This window comes from Nerophis lumbriciformis, linkage group LG08 (assembly GCF_033978685.3).
Source record: "Nerophis lumbriciformis linkage group LG08, RoL_Nlum_v2.1, whole genome shotgun sequence".
Taxonomy (NCBI): domain Eukaryota; kingdom Metazoa; phylum Chordata; class Actinopteri; order Syngnathiformes; family Syngnathidae; genus Nerophis; species Nerophis lumbriciformis.
Window position 1 is genome coordinate 39569146 of NC_084555.2, and position 21339 is coordinate 39590484.

General features: G+C 41.2%; 1 protein-coding gene across 3 annotated transcripts in view; it reads right to left on the reverse strand.

Moving 5' to 3' along the window:
• The window catches only part of prima1 (proline rich membrane anchor 1), a 58077-nt gene that overhangs the window by 29831 nt on the left and 6907 nt on the right, over nt 1-21339 (reverse strand). The window contains exons 3-4 of one of the 3 annotated variants that reach the window (XM_061968913.1): nt 15540-15672; nt 11502-12038 (exon numbers count right to left, since the gene is read on the reverse strand). In XM_061968913.1, the coding sequence (XP_061824897.1) occupies nt 11900-12038; nt 15540-15672 (272 nt within the window). In that variant the 3' untranslated portion in view covers nt 11502-11899. Of the gene's footprint in view, nt 1-11501; nt 12039-15428; nt 15673-21339 lie in introns of those variants that run through there. The other 2 variants (XR_009816037.2, XM_061968914.2) reach the window with 2 other exon arrangements.

Below are 21339 nucleotides of genomic sequence, written 5' to 3' on the forward strand. Positions count from 1 at the left end.
GTCTGATCCTCTTCTTTATGCTGGCACACATCAGCCTCCCTGCTGCTGCCATGCACACGCAAAAGAATAGTGTGGAAGTTGGTGTTTTTTCTTTATTTTTCGCCAGGCCCTTTGCTGGTGACAGACAGAGATGAAAAATATAAGAAAAGGCCAGGAGGGCTGGGGCCTGCAGAGCCAGCTCGTCGGATGTCTGAGGGGCTTAGACCCTGGCCCTCAATCAGAGGAAAGCCCGTAGAGATAAGGGGCTGGAAAGAACATATTCTGAGAACCAGCGTCCTCTGCAGAGGACATTTGTTTTTAGTCTGTTGCTTTTATCAAAGTTACAAATTTAAGAAAAGGAGGATATTTAAACTGAATGTGTGGCAAATTCTTTATTTCCAATTAGTGGTGACACGGGACAGTATACTTGACCATGATATTGAATGAAGACAGATATTTTTTGTCTTTTAATTATAATTGTCACATCTTTGAACCTGAAAACTGGTTTAGAAGTGGAATCTATCTAAACTGAAATTCTAAAAAAACATATGTCTGTGAAAGCTGTGCAGTACGGGCCTGATTTACTAAGATTCAAACACCACCCAGTGAACAGCATGTGCAATCTATAAAATAGCGTGTACTACTAAAGAGAGTGTTGCGTGCAATTTACTAAGACTGCGTGTGGAATTGTAAAATGGTACAGAATACCTTATTTAAATTATACTTTTGCGTGCACAATATGGGGTATCACCTCGGAGACGCTCTCATTTACTGCACATTAAAGGCCTACTGAAACCCACTACTACCGACCACGCAGTCTGATAGTTTATATATAAATGATAAATGGGTTGTACTTGTATAGCGCTTTTCTACCTTCAAGGTACTCAAAGCGCTTTGACACTACTTCCACATTTACCCATTCACACACACACATTCTCACACTGATGGCGATAAATGATGAAATCTTAACATGCCAATGCGGCCGGGTTAGCTTACTAAAGTGCAATTTTAAATTTTGCGCGGAATATCGTGCTGAAAACGTCTCGGTATGATGACGCCTGCGCGTGACGTCACGGATTGTAGAGGACATTTTGGGACAGCATGGTGGCCAGCTATTAAGTCGTCTGTTTTCATCGCAAAATTCCACAGTATTCTGGACATCTGTGTTGGTGAATCTTTTGCAATTTGTTCAATGAACAATGGAGACAGCAAAGAAGAAAGCTGTAGGTGGGAAGCGGTGTATTGCGGCAGGTGTTGTGCCGGATAACGCACCCCCGCCGTAGAATGCACCCCCTTGACTGTTGTCCGGATAACACAGCCGGTGTTTCATTGTTTACATTCCCGAAAGATGACAGTCAAGCTTTACCATTGGCCTGTGGAGAACTGGGACAACAGAGACTCTTACCAGGAGGACTTAGAGTTGGATACGCAGACACGGTACCGTGAGTACGCATGCAGCTGCGGCTTCCAAACATTTGATCGCTTGCCCGTACGTGCGTGCCGCTATGTGCATGTCACGTACGTAACTTTGGGGAAATATATGTGCTGTATGAACTTTGGGGAGGTGAACGGTACTTTGGGCTGTGGGATTGAGTGTGTTGTGCAGGTTTTTGAGTTGTATTGGCGGGTTATATGGACGGGATGGGGGAGGTGTTTGTTATGCGGGATTAATTTGTGGCATATTAAATGTAAGCCTGGTTGTGTTGTGGCTAATAGAGTATATATATGTCTTGTGTTTATTTACTGTTTTAGTCATTCCCAGCTGAATATCAGGTCCCACCCACCTCTCACAGCATCTTCCCTATCTGAATCGCTCCCACTGCCCTCTAGTCCTTCACTCTCACTTTCCTCATCCACGAATCTTTCATCCTCGCTCAAATTAATGGGGAAATCGTCGCTTTCTCGGTCCGAATCGCTCTCGCTGCTGGTGGCCATGATTGTAAACAATGTGAAGATGTGAGGAGCTCCACAACCTGTGACGTCACGCTACTCGTCTGCTACTTCCGGTACAGGCAAGGCTTTTTTATCAGTGACCAAAAGTTGCGAACTTTATCGTCGATGTTCTCTACTAAATCCTTTCAGCAAAAATATGGCAATATCGCGAAATGATCAAGTATGACACATAGAATGGACCTGCTATCCCCGTTTAAATAAGAAAATCGCATTTCAGTAGGCCTTTAATGTTATCATGCTACTACCTGCAGTGTTTTGCTGTGTTCACAATCAGGGGACAATTATTACTTTACTGGGGAATTTTAGAAGCAGTCCTGTAGGGCATCTACAATGAAACCACTTATTATTATTATTAAAATGCATACTTAAAGAAGCTTTTTTTCATATAAGTAATAATTTAATAATATATCTTTTATGTGAAAAAACGAAACGCATCAATTCAATTTGTTTTAATCAGCTCTTTAAGTCCTCTAGCAGCTATAAAATGGTGTTGCTGAAGAGACGATGTGTCGAATATTTTTTTATTTCTGACCCTCCAAAATGTTGACACTTACACATGGGATGGAGGATTCTTGTCTGTCCATCGTCTGTCTGTGCAGCACAAGCACTGATCCTGCGGCCGTGTGTCAGTTTGCACGTCCGACACGTGCAAAATAAAACGCAAAAAAGTGCTTGCAAAATGATGATGAGTGTTAATGAATCACATTGCGTGTGCTTAAAAATTATATTTGCATCTTCTCCTCCCAGTATTGTGGGTGTTTTGATAATCAGCATATATTTTGCATGTTAACAAAGACAGAGACGCAAAATGGATTTCACTTCCTCACAGTAACATTTTTAAAGCAAAAAATATAACAAAAACATCATTGGTTGGCTTATGTTACCATTAGTGGTTTAACATAACACATTTATTTGACAATTGTCTACATTTTTCACAATTACAAAGTAATATATATTTTTTTTATTGGCCCGAATAAAATGAATGGTGTTGACGGCGGTCACTTATCCAGTTTCGTCAACATGTACACGCAGGGAGCGCATGCACACATAAATGAGCAGTTCAAAAGAAGCAGCAAACAATTTGCAGACATGTTGTTGTTATTATTTCTTTTATTAGCTAACATCATCTAAAGCTAATGCGCGGATATGTGTTTCGTACGTACGTAATTACATCATTACATAGGAGAAGCCGTAAGAGGGTGGGATACAGTGTTTTTCAACCTTTTTTGAGCCAAGGCACATTTTTTTCATTGAAAAAATCCTGAGGCACACCACAAGCAGAAATCATAAAAAAACAAAACTCAGTCGCCGATATTGACAATAAAAACTTGTTCTCGCAATTGTTGGATATGAATTCAGACCATAACCAAGCATGCATCACTATAGCTCTTGTCTCAAAGTAGGTGTACTGTCACCACCTGTCACATCACGCGGTGACTTATTTTGAGTTTTTTTGTGTTTTTCTGTGGGTAGTGTTTTAGTCCTTCTCTTGCGCTCCTATTTTGGTGTTTTTTCCTGTTTTTTTGGTATTTTCCTGTTGCAGTTTCATGTCCTCCTTGGGCGCTATTCTCCACACCTGCTTTGTTTTCGCAATCCAGACTATTTAAATTGTGCGGACGCTTTCCTTCTTTGTGGGGACATTGTTGATTGTCATGTCATGTACGGATGTACTTTGTGGACGCCGTCTCTGCTCCACACACTGTAAGTCTTTGCTGTCGTCCAGCATTTTGTGTTATGTTTACTTTGCAGCTAGTTCAGTTTTAGTTTTGTTTTGCATAGCCATGCCTAAGTTTCAATGCCTTTTCTTTTTGGTTTAAGCATAAGATATCTTATTACTGCACGCTGCTTCCCGCTGTCGTCTGCATATTCTGATCACGACACGACGTGTTCTCGACATCTACAAAGCAATTAGCTACCGGCTGCCACCTACTGATATGGAAGAGTATTACATGGTTACTCTGCCGAGCTCTAGACAGTACAGACACTCAACAAGGGCACATTATTTACAGATTATAATTACTTGTGTGCAAAAAATATTTTTAACCCAATTAGGTGAATTACTTAATCTCCCACGGCACACCAGGCTGTAATTCACGGCACACTAGTGTGCCGCGGCACAGTGGTTGAAAAACACTGGGATACACTGTGTAAAATACATTAGAAAGTTAGCGCCCTCTAGGCATCTGTAGAAATGTTGGAAAAAAAACCTTTAACAGACGCAATCTACTTTGCACTTGTTTAGTAGATCAGCTTTGCATGTGATTTGAAGTTTGCACACGTTTTAGTACACGCAAACCTAATTTAGTAAAGTATTTTTGAGAATCTGTCACGAACAAAACAATCCTTTGTACTTCTGCAGTACATGTACTTGTGTCCAGCATCGTCACATTACAGTAGAATCTAGAAAAGTTCAGACACAAATCTGCTCCAGGTGACTAATCCATCACATATTTGTTCGTATTTAAAAAACTATTTCCCATAGGAAACAATAAGTAGAAGTAATCTGTTCCAGGGTAAAGTTGAGGACACTCTTTATCCTCTCTGTCTTTATTAATGTTGGTATAGTCCATGTTTATGTCTGGAATGTTTGTAATTGTAATTCCACTGTAGTATATTTAAAATTGGGTTTTAAGGTAAGACAAGTAGTGTGTGTAGTGAAACTACTGGTGATCTTGCATGCATATCACAACATTATTTTTCCACTGTAAAGGATCCAAAACATCCAACCAGAACATTGCCACGTATCAGTACCTCTTAGTACACCTAGTAGTCCACTGGTAGTGTTTTACATACATGTATTTATTTTGAAGCAACACATTACATATGATTTCACCGTCTGTGGATGTAGCTTGTTGTTACAACCCCGTATAGTAAGTTTAAGTAACGTAACACCGCTTAACACACATGTTATGCAGCGGGTCTACCAGAGGATTAAGCTAAGTTCACACAGCAAAGTATGATGCCCAATTCAAGTTTTTGTTCAAATCCAATTTTTTTATGTCATTGTTCAGATTACTAAAACAAATTTCTATCTGTGTCTAATGTGAACAGAATGTCTGTGAAGTGACTCAAGTTTGGATGGATTTAACAAAAACATTTGACACAATTAATCACAGCATCTTAATAAACAAATTAGAAAGGTATGGAATCAGAGGGTTGGTCTTGAACTGGCTTAGAAGCTACTTAACAAACAAGAAGCAATACGTGAAGATAGACGAACACACGTCTACAGAGCTGAAAATATTTTGTGGCGTACCTCAGGGATCAATAATTGGACCAAAATTGTTCAATCTTTATATAAACGACATTTGTAAAGTTACAAAGGACTTAAAGTTAGTATTATTTGCAGGAGAAAACATACAAAAGCTAATACAAATAATAACAGAAGAAATGAACAAATTAAAAAGATGGCTTGACAAATACAGACTATCTTACTACCCGCAAGAAATCTGCGTTCAAAGAACTCCGGCTTATTAGTGATTCCCAGAGCCCAAAAAAAGTCTGCGGGCTATAGAGCGTTTTCTATTGGGGCTCCAGTACTATGTAATGCCCTCCCGGTAACAGTTAGAGATGCTACCTCAGTAGAAGCATTTAAGTCCCATCTTAAAACTCATTTGTATACTCTAGCCTTTAAATAGCCCCCCTTTTTTAGACCAGTTGATCTGCCGTTTCTCTTCTTTTCGCCTCTGCTCCCCTCTCCCTTGTGGAGGGGGAGACACACAGGTCCGGTGGCAATGGATGAAGTGCTGGCTGTCCAGAGTCGGGACCCGGGGTGGACCGCTTGCCTGTGCATCGGTTGGGAACATCTCTGCGCTGCTGACCCGTCTCCGCTCGGGATGGTTTCCTGCTGACCCCACTATGGACTGGACTCTTACTATTATGTTGGATCCACTATGGACTGGACTCTCTCAATATTATGTCAGACCCACTCGACGTCCATTGCATTCGGTCTCCCCTAGAGGGGGGGGGGTTACCCACATATGCGGTCCTCTCCAAGGTTTCTCATAGTCTTTCACATCGACGTCCCACTGGGGTGAGTTTTTCCTTGCCCTTATGTGGGCTCTGTACCGAGGATGTCGTTGTGGCTTGTGCAGCCCTTTGAGACACTTGTAATTTAGGGCTATATAAATAAACATTGATTGATCTTTGAATCTCAGTAAAACTAAAAGAATGCTATTCGGTAACAGTAGATGGGAAAGTCAAACACAAATACACATAGACGGAGTAGATAATGAAAGGGTAAAAGAAAACGAGTTTTTGGGTGTAATAATAGACGACAAAATGAACTGGAAATCTCATGTAAAAAATATACAACATAAAGTAGAAGTTGCTATGGAGTGAAAAGGAGTAGGATTAAATAAGCTCTGCTTCTTCCTACTCCTTTTCGGACGTGTTGTAATGAAACAACTGGAAATATGTGGTGCATTACATTGTTTCGTATGCATGTTTGAAATAAACTAAAATTGAACTGAACTGAACTGAACATAAAAGGCAGTGTGTTTCCAAAAGTTTGTGCAAGCGCATTTGAGGTGATTTCAAGGATTTCCCGCAACCAGAATCAACATTTTCTTATCAGAATTATTTTGTGAAAGAGATTAAGAAGGAGAAGGTTAAGAAATTTGGGAATGGCAGTTTGTGGGGCGCTTTCTGCGATGTCTGTTCTGAGGAGCATGTGGGTAAGGAGTCAGAGCCAGGAGTGGTGGGACATAAATATACAGTAAGTTCTAAAACATCTTCTTTTCTCCACTAACTGTTTTCTACTCAATTGTACACCATTCCTTTTGCAAGCTTCTATTTTGGCAAAGATTTATGTTGCCTTTAGATAATGTATGTGTCGGATGAATGCGACCTGCAGTCGCATCGTATTTATGACCACATACAAAAGAGGCCAGGGTGAAATTTGAAAAAATATGAATTGTACTGTTCACACTAATATGAACAAATTAGATATAGGTCAACATGGGCAAACTTTCATAATTAAAACCAAGAGTGTGCAGGACCAACTTTAGTTACGCTCACATTACAGGGTATGATGCCCTTTTCAGATTTTTTTGTTACTTACAATCTGTTATGTTCTTTTATGTAGTCATTCACATTACTCCCCCACAAAAAATGCGTTGATGTCAGTCCTGTCATGTGTGACAATTTCAAGGAGTATGTTTAACTGGAGTCAATATTTATTATTTCGCGTAGGAAATGAAGGAAAAGCCCAATCATTTTAGCTATGATAGTTGCTACGTCTGTACCGGGGAGTTGGGACATTGACGGATATTCTGTCACGGCCCGGGCGCACCTCAGTGCGCATTCATCTGTGCGCTCCAAGAGCGCACCTGCGCGCGCCACTCCGGCTGCAGCAGGCGGCTGCATTCAATTGGCTCAATCAGCACTCTATACACCTGTCGCTGATGAGCTTCCTCGCCTTCTTAAGCCAGTGCAAACCTGCGTTCCAGGCCAGAACGTAGTTTCCTATTTCGTACAATAAGCCAAACTCGTATCAAGCTCTATGCTCTCTCTCTCTGTGTTTTCTTCCCCTCCGTGTTCATTTTTGTCTTGTGTCCCTTGTCGTTCCAGCAGCATTTCCTCCGTTCCCGCATTACGAGCTGTGTGTCTCGTCTCCCCGTATTTCCTCTGGTTCCCTGGCTGCCTTTTGGATCTCGATCTCCCGCCTGGACACAGACTTTGTCACCTCTCTCCTGCCCTCGACCTCACGCCTGTTCACAGACCTACGAGCTTGTCTTGCCCCCTTGGACTTCCGCACCTCGCTCAACACTCCCGGTAACACACTCCAGCTAATCTTCTTCCCCCTGTACAACGTAACAGTACGTTCTGGCCAATTGATTAGTAAAAAGACGGCTCAGTGACCTTAGTCCCCGCCCCTTTCTCGACCCCCCACGGTTCCCTATCTGTTACCATGCGTCCTAGACACTGTGTCTTGACGCGGCCAGGCGAAGTGTCTTTCTTCACCTGGCAAAAGCAAAAGATTTTTACAAGAATGAAGGCAGATCCGCTGCTGCCATGTTACTCGTCAGAGGACGAGGAGGAGGAGGCATGGAACTCCCTGATGTCCGATCCTCGCGACGCTGACTGCGGGTATGTACACGGGACGTGGTGTGCGTTGGACGAGGAAGCTGGAGAAGATGATGTGGGGCCCCGAGGGTTCACTGATTACCATTGATTCCGTCTGGCCCGGGAACATTGCCGGACTATCGTGGCGGTCGCGTCGGAGAGGACATAGACCTCCCAGAAGGGCTTCGACTCTCTGTCGGGACGCTATGCCTCCAGTGACTCACGCTCCGCCTCCAGTGATTCAAGCTCCACCCCCAGTGACTCTAGTCCCGCCCCCAGTGCTTCAAGCCACGCCCCCAGTGATTCTAGCCCCTCCCCCAGTGACTTTGGAAAAAATTTCTGGCCCTCCTCGACAGCTTCCTGTGGGAAGGAGGGAAAGACTGTTTCGCTTATCTAGAAGGGAGGAGGAATCTACCCGCCTCATGGCCTCCCTCCTCCCACCCTTTGTGACTGTTCCGCAGTTGGCAGGAAGCGTGTGGCATCCGCTTTCAGAGGGGGGGATAGTGCTGATGGCTGTGCTGGTGGGGTGGCACAGCTTCGACCAGCAAAACAGCTACCTCTTGCTGAACCACCACCATCTTTTCTGCGGCAGGCCAAACCGCAGCCTCCAGCCAGACCACCAGCACCCGTTCCAAGGCTGGTCCCCGTACCAGCACCCGCAAATAGACTGGTCCCCGTACCAGCACCCAAACTGGTCCCTGTACCAGCACCCAGACTGGTTCCCGTACCAGCACCCAGACTGGTCTCCGTACCAGCATCCAGACTGGTTCCCGTACCAGCACCCAGACTGGTTCCCAGCTCATGCTTCAGCACCTCGGCCAGCTCCTAGGCCTGCTCCTTCATCTCTGGCCCTAACAACATTGTCCTCCTCGTTTCTGGCTCTGACGACATCGTCCTTCTCGTCTCGGACTCTAGCGACATCATCCTGCTCGTCTCCGGCGGGCCGTCCCACGGCGCCGCCCTCGTCTCCAGCATCGTTGCCTCAGTGACCTCCGGCTGGCCGCCCGCACGCGGCGCCCTCTGTGGCCAGTGCATGGACACTTTTTGCGCCAACAGCAGCAACGCCCAGGACGTAGGCGTGGAACTTTTAGGCTGCTGTGGTCGTCTCCCCGTATTCCCTCTGGTTTCATGGCTGTCTTTTGGATCTCGATCCCCCGCCTGGACACGGACTTTGACGCCTCTCTCCTGCCTTTCGACCTCACGCCCGCTCACGGCCCTCCGAGCTTGTCTTGCCCCCTTGGACTTCCGCACCTCGCTCAACACTCCCGGTAACACACTCCAGCTAATCTCTACACATAGTCGTACACCACACACATTTTGGATGAGTTTACACATTTCATTTCTTATTTATATGTATTGTGTATATATATATAAATAAATATAGAGCTAAAACGACATCACTGCTGTCTGTGACGTCTGCTTCCCCCTGTACAACGTAACAAATTCTGCTACATTTCACTTCTAAAACATCATCTTTTCGCCACTGAGTGTTTTCTGTTCTTTTCTATTCAATTCAATTCAATTGATTTGGGATAGCTCCTTTAGATGCAGCCTCTCGTTTTCAAAGGGGTCCCTAAACCATTAACCATTAATGTTCGCGCCTGTCTGTTTTGACGAATAATTGTGATGAATCGATGACCAATGGGTCGGATGAACAAAACCTGATCGTTCAGACTGCAGTTGCATTCTATAGATATTTGATTTATATCCACTAAGTTTGTACAATATACCTGTACTAATAAAATACAGCAGTAGTAATGAATTTAAAAGGTACTACACTGTCTTTGAAAACTACCGGCCTGTTTATTTCATGCCCCTAATGGCGCATGTTGTGAGTCAACATCAACACACGCACAGACCACTTTCAAGCAGAAACAGTGTGGAGAAAGAAGAAGGCGAATAGACATATTTTGGCTTCAGTGGTGCTTTAAAACATAGCTATTTCAGCTATTAGCTAGTTCGTGGGTAGCGAGCTAGTAGTTAGTTAGCAGCTAACATCCATCCACACTATGTTTTAGCTACTTCTGAATCACTAATCTTGCCTCCATGGCAACAAATAAACTACGTATTTTAGAAGCATTATCCCTGCAGGACTAGCTAAACATGCTTCACTACACACCGTAGAAGGATGCAATAGCTAACCGCTAACACCAAACTAGCACTCCTGAATATTAACGAATGGGTGGATCTCCACAAATATCGATTGTAACGATACCATGTACAAGAATGATATATAGATGATACTACAATAATTACATCGATATCTTTTATTATCAAAATCTTTTGTCTTTTTTATTGTTTATAAACTCAGGAAATAAATCCTTGAACACAGGAGGACTTTATATTGTTACCAGTGTATGACCCTGCAACGACTTGGTATTGGATGCATACTCAAATTTGTTGCATCACCCAAAACTTATGTTAAGTATCCAAACAACAGAAGAATAAGTGTTTGTTGCATTTTAACAGAAGTGTAGATAGAACATGTCAAAACAGAAAGTAACAGTAAATGAACAAGATTAATCATCCATCCACCATCCATTTTCTACCGCTCATAATTTTGACAAAATAGTACAATAGGAAATGACACAATATGTTACTGCATATGTCAGCAGCCAAATTAGGAGCCTTTGTTTGCTCACTTACTACTAAAAAGACAAGTTGTCTAGTATGTTCACTATTTTATTTAATGCCAAAATTGTTCTTTGACCGCGATAAAAACGCATGTTCAATATATCATAACATTTTTTGTAAAAATATGGCCGATATTTAATTTTTTTGCAGTCCCCTTTATTTTGAAAAGTATCGAAACAACATTTTGGTACTGGTAAAGCTGTCACATTTGAAAAAATCGGAATTGACTTGCAGTGTAAACTTTGCCCTAGTGACTTTGTCACCATGTTTAGCGACTAAGCGAACCCACTTGCTAGTCTTTTTAAAAACGACAGCGTCAAATCTAGTGAAAAGGCTTTTGGGCACAGACTGCCGTTCTTTACGAGCAGCGTGTGCTGCTGTGGGCCCCTCCTCATCTGAAAGCACTCACACCGTTTTGTTTGTGCCCAAAAACGACAATAAGAAACGACAAAAGAAAGTTCCTTAGCAGTTGCCACCAAATGCAAGGTGTACCTGATCTGAACTGTGCCATGACAAACTCAACACAGCAGCGCAAGATTCTCACATACAATATGTTATCTGGCCCTTTCATCATCGATTTAGCCTCCCTGACTATTAAATGATTAGAGCAGCCATGACAAATGCTAAAGGAAGCCCATTTATTCTTAGATTGCTTGTCGCTGTCAAATGAATGTCTAATGAGGTCTGACTGGACTTGGTTTTTAAGAGCGGAATAGCACTAAAGTCTGCAAGCCGTCTGGTGGCTTCAGGACACGACCCACTCGCATGTATAAAAGATGTGGCTTGCAACTGAATGACTGCGCAAATTAATTCATAAATAATGACTCTGGTTTGGGGATGGAGGCTGTAATGCAACAACACTTTCCTGCCGCGGCTGCATTAAAAAAAGGTGCCCCTTGGCTACACACGGGGGGGCTGGAGAATTGCCATAATGAATTCCTGAGCCAACCACCCATTACTTCCGCTGCCTGACTTTGCCTATTTGTTGTTTGGAGGAAGGAGGGATAGCGATCTGCTGAATATAGTTGAATAAATATAATGCACAACAAGCTGGTTTGATCACGCACAAATGAAACGGACGTGAATTAGCACACACATCTGGAGTTATTCTCACACGGGCGTGTAAATATGTCGAGGTGTTTACAGATCGATGAGCACACGCACTCCTCTCCTTGCACACCATGTGACGTGTGTGTGTCTTTATTAAATGTCTGCCAACATTAACGTGTAATTCAGAGTGCATGTGTGACACTGTGCCGCCTGAATGTCACTCAGAAAAATGGGTCTGGCTTTCGCTGCAGGCCAAAACCTCACGCAGCCTTTCCTCTAATAAGGCAAACGGGAGGAAACGCACCAGCAGCCTCGCGGGATTCCTCTTTCTTTCCCTCCCATTCTGAGTCGCACTTCTGCAAATGAAAATCAACAGTATCGCGCAGTCAGGTGTTCACGTATCACAACAGCCAATTAACCTACAGAGTTGAGAGACTGTTTATGCAATGACATTCAACACCGATTTTGTAACGTAACCTCTGACCCAGCAGTTTCAATATAGCTTCTGCATGAATGCTAGATGAGAGAAAAAGCCCATTTATCAAATTACACCTGATATGATGATTACCTTTCAAGTTAAAAGTTAAAGTATCAATGATTGTCTCACACACACACACACACTAGGTGTGGCAAAATGAACCTCTGCATTTGACCCATTCCCTTGTTCACCCCCTGGGAGCTGAGGGGAGCAGCAGCAGTGGTTACATCCAGGAATCATTTTGGTGATTTAACCCCCAATTCTAACCCTTGATGAGTGCCAAGCAGGAGGTAATGGGTCCCATTTTTATAGTCTTTGGTACAACTCGGCCGGGGTTTGAACTCACAACCTACCGATCTCAGGGCAGACACTCTAACCACAAGGCCACTGAGCAGGTCGAGTTGAGGTCATCAAGTGTGTTTTATGTGAATGCTCAATATCAAAAAAGATTGTTTGACTTCATGCTTATGCAGAATATGTGTTCCCAATACTTTGAGGAGGAGATGCAAATCTAAACATTCATCAATTATAAAAGTGTTTTTCATCTAAATTTAGCGTGAAAACTGAAAGTTACGCACAAATGCCAATGCTATTGTGGCGAGAAAGAAGCCAACTCTTCCATGACAGACGACGGCGGAGAACCTTCTGTCCGTGTGCGTGTCAACGTGTATAACATATAGTTGAAATGAAAAAATATTACAGACATAGGGCCTTATATACAAACACTGCACGCTAAACAGCATGTGCAATCTAGAGGGCGTGTGATTTACTAAGACTGCATGTGCAATTACAAAGTGGTGCAGACCACCTTCTTTAATTGAGGATTTTGTGTATACAATAGAAGGCATCGCCACAGAGACACTCTCATTTACTGCACATTCATGTTATCACCTGTGGTGTTTTGCTTTGTTTTCAAACATGCAGGAGACATGTACCACTTTTTATGGGCATTTTAGCAACAGTCCTGCAGTGCATCTACATTGTAACCACTTTTTTGCTGAAGGTGCGCGCTCAGAGATGATGCACTTACCCTGGCTCAAGACTCTAAAAACTGCATACTTCAGTAAGTTTTTTTAACAAAGAAAATGTTTTATTAATATATATTTGATGTGAAATAAACAAACATCATTTGAAAATATTAAATCACACAAAAACGCATATGTTGAATTTGTTTTAATAAATCCTTAAATCCTCTAGCAGCTATAACATTATAAAATGAATTTGGGCTGCAACTAGCGAATATTTTAATAGTTGACTAGTCATTGACTATCTTAACGATTGGTCGACAAGTCAGGTTATAAAGCGCGCACATATTCATTGCTTCTAATTCAGCCATCAACTTTTGAATTAATTGAGATATTTTTTGGCATGTGCTTACTAACAACAAAGATGACTTATTTGTTCAAAAATATGTATTTATACTGTAACTATGCTGCTCATTACGTTTAAAAAAAAATTGTGATAACTATTAAACTTGTGTCCATTTTTAAAAGTAAGGACAGAAAAAGTGCAAAATAAAAGTGTATTTTGTATTTTTTTTTTTTAAAGGACAGTTAAAATAGCAACACCAACAAACGATGTGAGAGTACCTTGCCACTAATCTCGTTGTAACACCCTAGTAGAATGACAATAAAGGTTAATCTGAATCTCAATAAAACAAAACTAACTTGCTCAAATTAGCAAGAAGCATTTTGTGATGATGTGTTTAAACGCTGCACACTGATATATTATTTATTATTGATTAACTTCTGGCATTTTTAGCACTCTAACAGACTCAACGCATATAATTGTATCATTAATAAATTTTTAACATTTTAGCTATGTGCCCTGCGATGAGGTGGCGACTTGTCCAGGGTGTACGCCACCTTCCGCCCGATTGTAGCTGAGATAGGCTCCAGCACCCCCCGCGACCCCAAAGGGAATAAGCGGTAGAAAATGAATGGATGGATGGATAGATTGTATGTTTAATTTTATGATACTGGTGCATTGGTGCCTAATGTTTAGTGTGTGTGTGTGTGTGTGTGTGTGTGTGTGTGTGTGTGTGTGTGTGTGTGTGTGTGTGTGTGTGTGTGTGTGTGTGTGTGCATGCGTGCGTGTGCCATTGCGTTTGTTATTGTGTCTTTCTTCATTGCATTGCAGATTGACGCTGCTTTAAAAAGTACTTAAATTGATTTAGACAAAGTTTAGCTGGCCAACTTTGGCTAAAATTATAGTTAAATCTATTTTTCACACAACTTTACCTCATACTTGTTAGCTGGCTAGCAGGGCTAACAATCTTATCGAGTTGAGATCGCATTCTCCAGATGTTTGACATTCCTCTCCGCTTTTAATGCTCCTGTATTACAGATTACAGATATAGTGTCATAAAACTAAATTTGCTTTGCAAAATGAGCAAGGTACTCCAGTTTTTAATAATAATAGGAGGAAATATTCCCACACTTTCCAGCAGACACCAAAACAAATGAATGTATGTTTACCTGTTACCGGGGGGCGCATGCGTTATCAGTATCATGCAGTAGCATGGGTCCAAATCTGTGCACTACAAAACATGTTTATTGTAGCCATTAATCCTGACTTCCTCATTTGATATTTTAAAAATCCGCACAAATTGTTTTATTAATTTTTGTATTGTAGGTAAAAGTTTGTTATGTTTTGTGCTCCTGAGTTAATGCTGCTGATCAACAAATTTTCAGTTACAGACTAAACATATGTTAAAGTTATTGTTTGTTGTGAGTTGATCTATTTTTCCTTCTTTTATCTTTTTTTTAATGTTAATATGGATAAATGTTATGCGGAGGTGTACTTGTACCAATTTTTTAGACAATTAATATTATTTATAGTTGTGGCGGAGGCGTGAAGTGTGTTGTTCTTCCAACGGGGGCGTAACAGAAAACAACTGAGAAGCACTTCGCTTGTTATGGTTTTTGTTTTTAAGTTAAACTTAATGTAGACCTGATAAAGTTTTATGTTGCCAGGATTTAACTTCTGGTTGGCTTTGGATTCAGAAAGAACAACTTTCCCCATCGTTATGGTTATGTAGCGGCTCGGAGTTGTGTATCGATCTTCCCTTACTGCCACCTCTCCGAGCGGGGCATGAACCCACGTCGCCCGATTGACAGGTAAGTGTGCTAGCCACTAGGCTAAAAGCCTAGCACACTCTTTGGAGTTGTCAGGGAGTGAGGTTTTTTTATGAACGTACACCTGGCGTAGCCTTGCATGCTGGCCGCCGATCAGAGTCAGACAAAGAAACACAAATATGACAACCCACTTTTTTCCCTTCCGATTTTTTGGCCAGCTCAACCATACCAAAGGTCTGCACCCTACATGATTCTAACAAAAGCATGACGACAAGATTGGTCAAGAAGAAGTGACAGCCAACCTCTTGATGGCCTTGTAGCAGATGATGATAGCTGAGAGTAGGAAGAGGGCTGAGGCACAGCCTACTGTTCCTAGCACTATAAAGTCCATGTCCGTCCACCAGGGTCTCACTAAGGGCACCATAGGTTCTGCCACTGGGGAGAAGAACAGAAAAATGTCATCAATACAACATCAAGAAAAAACCCCAGAAGATGATTTAATGATATCCAATGCTTACAGAAGCACTCTTAGACCACAACAATTACTGGTGTGCAAACCCGTTCTTTCCCCATTAGATGTATGCTGGATGAGCCACTCTGATGTGATGTTGTGTGCTCCAGCAAATTCAAATGTGTAGACCAGCAATCATCTTCCTATCTGCCTATCTACAGTGGCACCTCCGTTTCTATACCACCCATTTCAAGTATGATGCGGTTTTCACCGAAAGTTTGTTAATGCTGTATTTTGTTACACCCTATGGGGTTGATTCCAGTTTTGGGTAAGACTCAGGCTTTTTGGAAGGTAGATAAGTTCCCAGCCAGTCATTGTCCCAGATTCCTTCCGAGTTATCCATGCATATTCATCGCCTTTTAAAGACTTCCTTTTAGAGCAAAACTTCAGGCCTGAGATGAAAGAATGGGAAGATAATTATGTAGTTATGAAGATTAAAGTATAACTCAGTTACATGAATCATTCATGACGTCTCACCTTTTTGTAAACAGTCTTGTGAAGAAGTTAAAATGTGCTAAATGGGTCTGCTTGTCATACAGTGCATCCAGAGAGTATTCACAGAGCTTCACTTTTTCCACATTTTGTTATGTTACAGTCTTATTCCAAAATTGAATAAATTAATTTTTGTCCTTAAAATTCAACACACATAATGAAAATGTGAAACTTTTTTTTTTGTTATTTAATTTTGCAAATGTATTAAACATAAAAAAAGCACACGTACATAAATATTCAGAGCCTCAAGTCTTTTTTAACACGATGCCACAAGCTTTGGATAGTTTCTGTCATGGCCCATTGCCCGAGTCATGTTAGTGATGTGTAGTTTGGTAATATTATCCTTTGCTGTCCATTTCTGTTTCAGTGCCCTCTTTAGTTTTTCTTGTTGCCATGGGTGTTCATTTGCTTCACCTGCTTCTGATTAGTGGTCGGGACGCTTACCTGCTCTTGATCACTAATCAGAGAGATATTTATACCTACCTCAAGCCATACTCTGCCTGGCAGTCTTATTCGCTACACGCAACAGTTGGTGTTTGACTTTACGCTACTTCCTAGTTTTTGTATTTTCGCTTTCCAGGCTAAAGACTCTTTTCATTGCTATGCTAAGCTAAAGCTAAGCTCAAAAATCACGTATGTTGCCTATTGAGAATAAATCAGCATCTTACCTGCACACTGCTTCCTGACATCCCTTTGCATCTTGGGGAAACGACCACAGCAACATGCCCATTCCTCTTTGAAGTATCTCTCAAGCTCCATCATGTTGAATGGGAAGGGTTGCTTTTTATCCAGGATGTCTCTGTACATTGCTGCATTCATCTTTCCCTTTATCCTGACTAATCTCCCAGTTCCTGCCACTGAAAAACATCCCTACAGCATGATGCTGCCACCACTGGAGGAATAGTATTGGCCTGGTGATGAGCGGTGCCTGGTTTCCTCCAACCATGATGCCTGGCATTCACACCAAAGAGTGCAATGTTTGTCTCATCAGACCAGAGAATTTTATTTCTCATGGTCAGAGTCTTACAGGTGCCTTTTGGCAAACGTTTTTTTTGTAAGAAATGGCTTCTGTCTGGCCACTTTACCATACAAGCCTGATTGGTGGATTGCTGCAGAAATGGTTGTCCTTCTGGAAGGTTCTCCTCTCTCTACAGAGGAATGCTGTAGCTCTGACAGAGTGGCCATCGGGTTCTTGGTCACCTCCCTGACTAGACTAACAATGTACAGAGACATCCTGGATGAAAACCAACGCTACCCATCCAACTTGATGGAGCTTGAGAGGTGTTGCAAAGAGGTATGAGCAAAACTGCCTAAAGATAGGTGTGCCAAATGTGTGGCATCGTTTTCAAAAAAACTTGAGGCTGTAATTGCTGCCAAAGGCGCATCAACAAAGTATTGAACAAATGCTATGAATAATTATGTACATGTGTTTTTTTTTTTGCATTCATGCCATCTGCACTAAGGCAGATTTTAAAAGAAAACACGTTTTCACTTTGTCATTATGCGGTATTGTCTGTAGACTTTTAGGCCAAAAACATTTTATTTTTATTTTGGAATAACGCTGTAACAAAACTAAATGTGAAAAAAGTGAAGCCCTGTGTGTAAATACTTTCTGGATGTACTGTATTTCCTCACAACACAGCACAGCTTGTCAAAACTTGAATGCAGGGGTGTGGAAGCTTTTTTCACCAAAGGCCGCATGCTGAATAATAAAAAGTTGCTGGGGCTCATTTTGATATTTTTCATATTGCAAATAGGCTTAAAACAATCCAATATACTAAGAAGTTATTTATATTGTAAGATAACAACAACCTGAACATCAGTTGTCGTCTTAGCATCAACATTTCAACATTTTTTGGATAGGTAAACCCGTAGCTCTATACGTTGGTGGGAAGCGCCGTGCGTCTGATTGTGTGTGTGCTGGTCATGTGGGCATTGGTGTGGGTGTGTGTATACTTTTAGGGAAGTGTTTAAAGAGTGTGCACTTTATCACTGTCACTGAGATTTCAAGGAGAAGAAAGAAAAGGCTGGAACTGCACTTTTGTCAAATGTCTATATTACACTGATATCAGATATGACGCCACTCTACTCCTCGATCGCTAGCTACACTCTGTTTATATGCTATGCTACGCAACTTTATATGATCATACTTGCCACATCCAAAGCATATGTTTGCTATCCTGATCACATTGTTCCATATATTGTACATCTGCTGTGATAGCCTAGTGTTCTAATTAAATCCACCAAGAAACAAGTCAATAATGAATAAAGCAAAACATGTTCTAGACAAAAAATAACTTCATAATCTCTACTGCTCACTAGTGTTACCATATCTGAGTTACTGTGTAGAAATACGGGGAAATAATTAAATAAAGTACACTTCATTCATTAACGGTGTTACAAAAAAGATCAGTTAGATTAATACATAATGTTGGATATAGAGAACATACAAATCCTTTATTTATTGAATCAAAGATACTGAAATTCCACGACATAGTGAATTTGCAAACAGCTAAAATTATACACAAAGCAAACTATAACCTGCTACCCAAGAATATACAACAATCCTTCTCAAAAAAAGAGGAGAAATATAATCTTAGAGAGAAATGCAATTTAAAACATTTGTACGCACGTACAACACTTAAGACCTTCAGTATATCAGTATGTGGAATTAAATTATGGAATGGATTAAGCAAAGCAATCAAACAATGTACTAATATGATCCACTTCAAGAAACTCTTCAAACTTAAAGTGTTTACAAAGTACAAAGAAGAAGATCCATGATAAATATTCTGAATTTATTTAATTCATCCATTCTTTCATTCTTTCACTCTCAAAATAATCTTACTTATCTCATCATATGAAATGTAACTTACTTCACCAATTATTATTTATTTACTTATTTTTATTGTGATTACTTATGGAGTATATTGTGAAAAAATTGAGAACAGGAAGTGAACAAAAGTTTTAGCAACTGTTATGTAAAAGAAAAGGGGTAGGATTAAATAAGCTCTGCTTCTTCCTACTCCTTTTCGAACATGTTGAAAAGAGAAACTGGAGATTGTGATGTATCATGTTGTATGCTTGCATGTTCGAAATAAACTCAAACTCAACTCAACTCAACTCAACCACAAAACAGATACTGTATTTTACAGTAAAACATGTCATCAAACAACAAAATGCCCATTCCTACACTCCCAGCCGCTACAAGGAGGAAAAAAGCCGCAAAAATACCACTTTGTGCAGGCAAAAAAAAAAAAACAACATGTTTGCCAAGGTCTTAGCCGAACATGTTTTCGAAAAGCCTTTGTCGACATACTGAACATGTTGCTTTACTTCCAGACAAACATAGTTAACCATTTTTAATTGAGATAGTGCACATGTATACTTCTCATGTCTCAAAAGGATAGGAAAAAGCAGATCTTCTTTCCCCTTCTCAGTGTTCTCATTTTGTTCACTTCCTGTGTTCAACATACATTACCATTGTTCAATAGGGAAAGAAAGGATAAGGAATGTGGTTTAGAATTTAAAGCGTGTACGTAATATGTTGGTGGTTAGCTCAGGCGCAAACATTTTAGGAAGAATACATTAGTAGTAGAAGTGGTCATAATTTGGGAAAAAGTCTCAGTTGAGTGAGAGTTGTGACAGGCGACTTGACAGTGTTTGTCTCACCCCTCCACCTGTGTAAGAGTCCATGTCAATCATGACGGTTGTCAGCAACGAGGTCTTCCGGGCCTGTGCCGCGGTCATTTTCTTCCTACTCAGACTGACGTGTGTGTGAATATAAATGAGTGATGAGAGCGTGATGCAACACACGTGATGTGCTTTGGTAAAAAGGCCAACATAACTGAAATAACCAGTCACAGGTAAACTAGGCCAACAAATTTGGCTTATGCCATCCAAACGCAACATCAGCGTTATCGGTCACTGTTGTTTTATCCACGATGGACTTGTGCATGGTTACTCACAATGACTTCACACGCGTATGTCCTCTGTTTTTAAAGATGATTGTTTTCAGTGTTTCAGGAGACTTGTTCAAACTGCCACCGAAGCCTCGTTTTGACGTTTTTTACCATGCGTTTGGCCAGCGTGACAGATATAGCATACTTTGTCTTGTTTAGAATGATTGGAAGAGGTGGTCTAGGGCCCGTTACGATTCCACACATACTGTGCGTCCATGCATGCACGTAACATAGCTGAGCTTTTTTTTTGATTGATTGAAACTTTTATTAGCAGATTGCACAGTGAAGTACATATTCCGTACAATTGACCACTAAATGTTAACACCCGAATAAGTTTTACAACTTGTTTAAGTCGGGGTCCACTTAAATTGATTCATGATACAGATATATACTATTTTCATAATACAGTCATCACACAAGTTAATCATCACAGTATATAAATTGAATTATTTACATTATTTACAATCCGGGGTGTGGGATATGGGGGGGGGGGGGGGGGGTTAAGTTTGGTTGGTATTAACACTTCAGTCATCAACAATTGCATCATCAGAGAAATTGACATTGGAACAGTGTAGGTCTGACTTGGTACATATGTACAGCAAGTATTGGACACAGAGAGAGAGATCAGAAATTATAAGAAAAAGTGACTACATTTGATTGTTGACAATCCGAAGAGGTATGATGAGGAAGGGAGGGTGTTAGTTTAGGGTTGAAGTTGCCTGGGGGTGTTCTTTTAGTGCGGTTTTGAAGGAGGATAGAGATGCCCTTTCTTTTACACCTGTTGGGAGTGCATTCCATATTGATGTGGCATAGAAAGAGAATGAGTTAAGACCTTTGTTAGATCGGAATCTGGGTTTAACGTGGTTAGTGGAGCTCCCCCTGGTGTTGTGGTTATGGCGGTCATTTACATTAAGGAAGTAGTTTGACATGTACTTCGGTATCAGGGAGGTGTAGCGGATTTTATAGACAAGGCTCAGTGCAAGTTGTTTTACTCTGTCCTCCACCCTGAGCCAGCCCACTTTGGAAAAGTGGGTAGGAGTGAGGTGTGATTTGGGGTGGAGGTCTAGAAGTAATCTGACTAGCTTGTTCTGGGATGTTTGGAGTCTACATTTGAGGGTTTTGGAGGTGCTAGGGTAC